The 7511-nt window shown below is 43.3% G+C and overlaps 1 protein-coding gene across 9 annotated transcripts in view; it reads right to left on the bottom strand.

The window, feature by feature from the left end:
- Positions 1–7511, bottom strand: part of camk2g2 (calcium/calmodulin-dependent protein kinase (CaM kinase) II gamma 2) — a 359232-nt gene that overhangs the window by 14801 nt on the left and 336920 nt on the right. For all 9 annotated transcript variants that reach the window (XM_043679064.1, XM_043679069.1, XM_043679065.1 and 6 more), the window contains one exon: positions 5547–5622. In XM_043679064.1, the coding sequence (XP_043534999.1) occupies positions 5547–5622 (76 nt within the window). The remainder of the gene's footprint in view (positions 1–5546; positions 5623–7511) is intronic.

The following is a 7511-nucleotide window of genomic DNA, read 5'->3' as shown; positions in this document are numbered from 1 at the left end:
TGTGGAGCAGATAGGTGGCAAGGAATATGGACAGGTAGGACAGGTCATGAGGGTGGTACTGAGCTGGAAGGTTGGAACTGGGATAAGGTGGGGGGAAGGGAAATAAGGAAACTGGTGAAATGCATATTGATGCCATGGGGTTAGAGGATCCTGAGGCGGGAGGTGAGGTTCTTTCTCCAGGCATCGGTGGTTATGGAGTTGCGATGGAGGAGGCCCAGGACCTGCATGTCCTTTGTGGAGTGGGAGGGAGAGTTGAAATGTTCGGCCACCGGGCGGTGGGATTGGTTGGTTCGGGTGTCCCAGAGATTACTGTAAATCTGATTTGCACTCCCTACAAAAGACCAGTGTATCCTTCCTAAGGTGTACAGCCTGGAATACACTGCTCTGTTCATTCAGAATGCCCAATTAGCAAGGGTCGGTTTCTGTGGGTGAGAGAGCAGGGACAGGGCAGAATGTAGCTAAACTGAATTGAACCCAAATCTGTCATAGGCACACACAATATTCAGGAGGGGTCACTGCATGGTCACTGCTTGTCTTGGGCAGTGTTCTTTGTACCTGGTTGGGTAACTCAGTTGGCTGGATGGCTGGTTTGTGATACAGAGTGATGACACTTTGCAGGTTAAATTCCAGAAATGCCTGGGGTTTTAAAAATGTTCTTTTATTCATTCAGGGAATGTCACGGGTTAGGTCAGCATTTATTGCCCATCCCTAAGAGCTAACCACATTGCTGTGGGTCTGGAGTCACATGTAGACCAGACCAGGTAAGGTCAATAGTTTCCTTCCCTAAAGGGCATAGAGTTATATAGCACAGAAACAGACCCTTCAGTCCAACTTATCCATGCCTATCAGATATCCCAATCTGACCTTGTCCCATTTGCCAGCATTTGGCCCATATCCCTCCAAACCCTTCCTGTTCACATACCCATCCAGATGCTTTTTAAATGCTGTAACTGTACCAGCCTCCACCACTTCCTCTGGCAGCTCGTTCCAAAGATGCACATTCCTCTGCATGAAAGATTGACCCCTCCGGTCCTTTATAAATCTTTCCCCTCTCACCTTAAACCTATGTCCTCTAGTCTTGGACTCACCCCACCCCAAGAAAAAGACTTCAGCTATTTACTCTAACCAGATCCCTCATGATTTTATAAACCTCTATAAAATCATCCCTCAGCCTCTGGTGCTCCAGGGAAAAAAAGCCCCAGACTATTTAGCCTCCCCCTACAGCTCAAACTCCCCAGTCCAAGTGACATCTTTGTAAAGCTTTCTGCACCCGCTCAAGTTTAACAACATCCTTCATAAAGAAGGTTGATCAGAATTGTACACAGTACTCCAAAAATAGTCTCACAGATGTGCTATATAGCTGCAATGTGACATCCCAACCCCTATATTCAATGTTCTGACCAATGAAGGCAAGCATGCCAAATAATTTCTTCACCACCCTCTCTACCTGCGACTCCACTTTCAAGGAGTCCACAAAGTTCTGGAAAGCATCTGATCAGGTCCTGTGGATTTATTTATCATTATGAGCTTTAAGATCTCCTGCACCTGCAGGTTTTCCCGATAATCGACAACAGTTTTAGGATTATCATTAGACTCTTAATTCTATATTTTTATTGAATACAAATTCCACCATCTGTCATGGCCGGATTCAAACGCAGCTCCCCAGAACCTCACCTGGGTCTCTGGATTAATTGTCCAGCAACTATATCACTGAGCCATTGCCTCCCCGAGTTTCTATGAAGGACTCACCTTCTCAACCTCTGGTCTGAGGCTCAGGTTAAACCACCCTCAGGTTAAACCACCACCAGTCGTTTCTCTTGAATGAGAGAGCAGTCCATGGCCAGGTAGGTCTAAGGTGACTTTACATTGTCCACTGCTGAATTATCTGTTACCCTCACCCTCACTCTGCCAAAGAATTTCCCATTCAACTATTAGGAAGTCTTGAATATTCAGTTTATTTTCCACTGACAACCTTCTTAAAAAGTTAAAAATCACACAATACCAGGTTACCGAATCACAACCTTCTTAAAGGCATTTTTAACTTTGCAGATATAATTATTGTCATGTTTATTGATGAATTAATATTTGAGCTGTTAAGATAGGGTAATAAAGGGATTGCAATCAAAGATGCCTGGTTTGGATGTGAAATTTCATGTATAGTTCCAGAAGAGTGGGCCTTAATACCAAGACACCACTCAGAATTGGCAAGGCAGGACCAAGTGCCAGCTTGACTTTAAATTAAAGTTATTTTCCTAAGTTGTTGGAAGCAAGCCAATGTTTATAGAGTGTAGGCTGGGAACACCAGACTCTTAAACACTGGTGGGCTACTGGGGACGCTCACATAGCACAAAGTGTGCCCCAGCCTCCCACATGTTAATTACCATTATTCCCAAATTGGTGTCTTACAAATACCAATAAACCCTCCTAACTAGCACTGAGTTGACAATCACATTGTGTCTGATTATTTTTTCATTTATGAGGAATGGTTTTAATCCATCCCTTCTGCCACACACCCACAGAAATACTTTCATTTCAGCTCTTATCCTGTTGTATTTTCACTTTCAGATTAATAATTGATTGGACAGCGAATACCTTTAACATGACTCACTCAGTTTGTGAGACCGTCTTTAAAATGAGACAACCAGAGTTTCCATGTGTTTGTTCAGTTACGCGGTTTCTAGATTACATATGGATACTAACTTGCATGTCCTGCAAAAATATCCACTAATTTTGATGTTAATTCAAGAAATGCAGCTTCTGATTAATGGAGTTTCTGTAAGATTGATGTGTACAGAGCATGTAGTGGTAACGTCCTTACCTCTGGATGAGGAGACCCAGGTTTAAGGTCCCACCAGATGTGTGCAATAACATCTCTAAATAGATTCATTAGCAAATATCTGAGCTTGATGCGTAGTTTTAGAACATTGTGCATTTTACTTTTAACACAGGGCAAGGTGCAGATGCTGTGGCCAACTCTTCTGTTAAACGGAGAGTTGTTTATGTTCAGTTTTTGCTTTGAACCCCTCTGTCTTAACTGGTGAACATGACTGTGTTTTGTACAGAAGTGGGATATGCTGTCTGTGAAAGTAAAAAAATGTTGTGTGTATGTGTAAATATATATATTACGTTGTTGTTGTGAGTGCATAGTCTGACCAGACCATACTGGCTGCTCTCTCATTAGAGAGAGAGGGCAACTGGAGGTGATTTAACCTGAGGACCACCAGACCTCAGATGAGGGAAGAGGTTGAGAAGGAGAGTCCTTCATGGTAACCTCAAACCAGTGATGGTAATTGAACCCGCGCTGTCAGCATCACACTGCTCTGTAAGCCAATGAGATATATATAATATATATATTTTTAGATCACCTGAATTGTTGAGAGCTCAAAAAAGCAACTTTGCATAGTTGTTTTTATAAATGAAAGGAAGTAGCAAGCCCTAGCAATTTGTTTAGCTGCTCAGGGTTATTTACGATCAACAAGGTAAAGTCACCATGGGGACTGAGACATCCCAGAGGACCATGGGGCTGCTCTCTCATTAGAGAAAGAGAGAGAGACACACACACGACATGTGGTGGTTTTACCTGAGAGTCACCATGCCTCAGGCGAGAGGTGAGGTTAAGAAGGAGAATCCTTCATGGTAACCTCAGCCGGTGCGGGAATTGAATCTGCGCTGTTGGTGTCCCTCTGCATCACAAACCAGCCATGTCTCCTACTTGAACATTCTGCACTCATTTGTACATCACTCCTTCAGTCCAAATAAGTGAACAACAGCAAGAACAGAATCCTATGAGACATTGCATTGTAACACCATCAACACAGAGACTTTGGTATTTATGTTTCCTCCTTTCTTGTCAGTGTGAGATTTATTCATATCCTTCCCTAATTCTATACCTTTGACCAATCCTGTGTGTTAATTCCTGCTTTTGTATTCCAACAGTGAGTCAAGATTAGATTCCCTACAGTGTGGAAACAGGCCCTTCGGCCTAACAAGTCCACACCGACCCTCCAAAGAGCAACCCACCCAGATCCATTCACCCCTGACTAATGCACCTAACACTACGGGCAATTTAGCATGGCCAAGTCATCTTACCTGCATGTCTTTGGACTGTGGGAGGAAACTGGAGCACCCGGAGGAAACCCACGCAGACACGGGGAGAATGTGCAAACTCACACAGACAGTTGCCCGAGGTGGGAATTGAACCCAGGTCCCTGGCTCACTGCTAACCACTGAGCCACCGTGCCGCCACACTGCTTTTCCAAAATTTCCCCAAATTCAATCTGATGCCTTCACTTTGAGTAACATTTTGCCTCTTAATTTGCAATTTCTAACCCACCACATTATGATCACTCTTGACAAGCTGCATTTAACTCTATTGTTATCCATCATCAATTCTAGCAGCACCTTCCTCTCCTGTAGGTCAATCATGTCACTTGAGGAAAGAGTCTCGCATATATTTTTGAAGTTCCTTTACTCCATTGATGCCTTCCTTGTATTTCATCAATAACCAAAAGTCCTATTTAATCACCCACACCCGTTCACAGGTGTCCTCTTCAGTGTGCCTCCAACTATTTTGTTTCTCACCCATTATGAGCTTTGCTCCACTAAAAAATCAAGCATTTTGGCAAAATATCTCCTACCACTGCATAGTCCATTACAGCAAAGCAGTTCATCAAGCTGGACTGACCACAATGAAATTGAAATGAATCTCAGTCAGTGAATTGCAAAGATAAAGAAGATACAACCCCAGAGATGGATTCAATGTCAGTTCAGTCTCTGGCTGGCTCCTCAGGAATTCTATTGGGGCTTCTCAGTAACTGGTGACTAAAATACTGCACCACCCTCGATTTTCTTAATTGTGTAGTTACAATCAATTCCTTTTTGAATTCTCAGCTTGAGGTTGAGGTGACAAAATACAATTTGACGCCATAAAAGAGGATAATGTACTCCAAAGGTTTGCTTGATCTGAAGTTGCCTATGGGTTTCTCTGCTAACCCCACAATCCATCAAACATTAAAGTACCTGTCCATATTGGCACACAAGCCCATGGGAAGATGTTGGCATCTTGGCAACGTCACAGGTCTAGTAATCCAGATCCCTGGGATAAAGTTCTGCAAGTAACTGGTCCAAAACCCAGCATGGCTGACAATGAAATTTAAAACCAATACAACACGCGAATTAAAAGCAACTTTATGTTGCCTGTGTAACTATTGTCATTTGTTGTAAATGCCCATAGGGTTCACTAACACATTTTAAGGAAGAACATCTACTGTCCTTACTCAGTTTGACATACATGTGACTCCAGATCCCAGGAATGCGATAGGGTTAGGATTCAGGTTTGATTCTTAATAGCTCTCTGGGCAATTGGAAACGGGCAATGAATGTTGGCCTAGACAGCGATGCCCAATTCCCAACAAATAATAATACAAAAAGCAGCAACATTATAACCCAATGTCCACCCCACTCCATCCAGCACCCAACTGGTGATCCCAGTTCCCTCAGAAAGCCAACTGTAAAGGCTAGGGTCTGTTCTGCTTCCCTGAACTTACGTGTAAGCTTCAAAATCTCCATTGTTGATTGCTTCGATGAGCTGTTCTGTGATCTTGATGATATCCTGCTTGCGTGCTGGAAGGTGCAGGAATATGGAGAGAAAAATTAAACATGATTCAGTAATGTATCAGCAGCAAGTTGATTTCCAAGCAGTTTCTGTGTAAAGTAAAACTACTGTTAGGGACACTTATCTGAATAAAGCACCTTATTCCTGAGGCACATTTCTACATAATCCTTAACATCTCTCCTTGGCAGGCTTTGTTAACATGCTTCTATTCTGAGACAATAATCCAGCGCACTCAAATGTATTGGTTAAGTCTGTAAGCAACACACAGGTAAACGAACTATTTCACCCAGCAAACACATAGTGTGTAACATCAGCTCCCTTTCTCAAAGGCAGAATCTGCTAATCTGCATTGGCTTGAGAGGATAGTTAGCACCTTTAAAACACCAGTCTGAACCTGCCATCAAAAGGAGATTTCAAACGTGGTAGCACTAATACAAAGGAGGCAATTGCGTACATACTTACTTTCCAGGTCACCTTGTCTCAGTTCAATAGCTGCTCACGCAAGTATATGGTACTTAGCAAAAAACCAGACTCACCTGACATTTACTTAGTGACCACAGGGGTGAAGGAAGGAGTGCAAAGAGGGGATGAAAGCTACTACAGCTCAGAGCATCTGTGATTCAGGGTGAAGCTTCCACTGCACAGTAAATAAAAAATAAGAGCTCCTCTTATATTCAGTTGAATTCCCCCAAGATTCACCTCATGTTGACACAAGGCGTAATGAGGAATGATCGCTTGAACAAGCTGCTTTTATTGCTGATGGTGAAGGGGACTCACTTCATATGTGCTTGGTAGATCACGGTGCTACCTCTCTCCCCCCCAACCCCCTCCGTAACCCAGTTTGTGTTCATATGTGGCTGTGAACTCCTTCCTCAGGCACGTGTTGAAGGAAGGTTCCTGCCTCTTGTGCTCAGTACAGTCAGGCACTCCTGCTGTAGAGTGAGTCACCCCCCCTTCATATCAGCTCCCGTTGGGAATGGGCCACCAACTGTGACTGTGGACTCACTGATTGAGCAGTAAAGTACTGTACTGTAAAGTAACCCTGCTACATTCATCAACGGTGACAGTTTGGCGTTCCTACATGATTCATTGGTCTCCTTCATTGATTATTGCTGGGGTGCCTGTTGAGAAAATAATCAGATCTTATGTGCTACTGAGCGTTATCAACTTTAGCCGGTCATATTAATAGGAATCACAACATCCTGGCCTTCAAACTCAAGCTTCCCGGCCGGTCAAACAAAGCCATTTATCCCACCACCTCTATTATTTTATAACTAATCAAAGGAAAATGGTCAAAAAAGTGAACACAAATCCATCTGTGATTTCTTTTCTCATGAATGTTCTGTAGCACCAAAAAAGTTAACCTTTAATTCCTGGATATGTCATGTTGGCAACTCGAAACTATTTCAACTTTTTGAAAGAATACTGTGTCTAAGTAGCTAAAAATCACACAACACCAGGTTATAGTCCAACAGGTTTAATTGGAAGCACTAGCTTTCAGAGCGCTGCTCCCTCATCATTGTGGGTTGCTCCCACACCACCTGATGAAGGAGCGGCCTCCGAAAGCTAGTGCTTCCAATTAAATCTGGTGGACTATAACCTGGTGTTGTGTGATTTTTAACTACTTATACCCAGTCCAACACCGGCACCTCCAAATCGTGTCTAAGCAGTGATTTGTTGGAGGTACAGGAGATGGTCAACAGCACAGAGATGGTCTACCCTGTAAATTCTGTGTTATAAAATTCAGGCATAGGATGTGGGCCAATATTTGTTGCCCATCCCTAGTAGCCCTGCAGAAGGTGGTGGTGAGTTCTTGAACCAGTCTAGTCAACTTGGCATAGTTAGGTGGGTGCGAGTTTCAGTATTTCGACCCAGCAATACTGGAGGTACAGTGATA

The sequence above is a fragment of the Chiloscyllium plagiosum genome, chromosome 38, assembly GCF_004010195.1.
Source record: "Chiloscyllium plagiosum isolate BGI_BamShark_2017 chromosome 38, ASM401019v2, whole genome shotgun sequence".
NCBI lineage: Eukaryota > Metazoa > Chordata > Chondrichthyes > Orectolobiformes > Hemiscylliidae > Chiloscyllium > Chiloscyllium plagiosum.
This window is presented reverse-complemented; position numbering and strand designations above follow the sequence as displayed.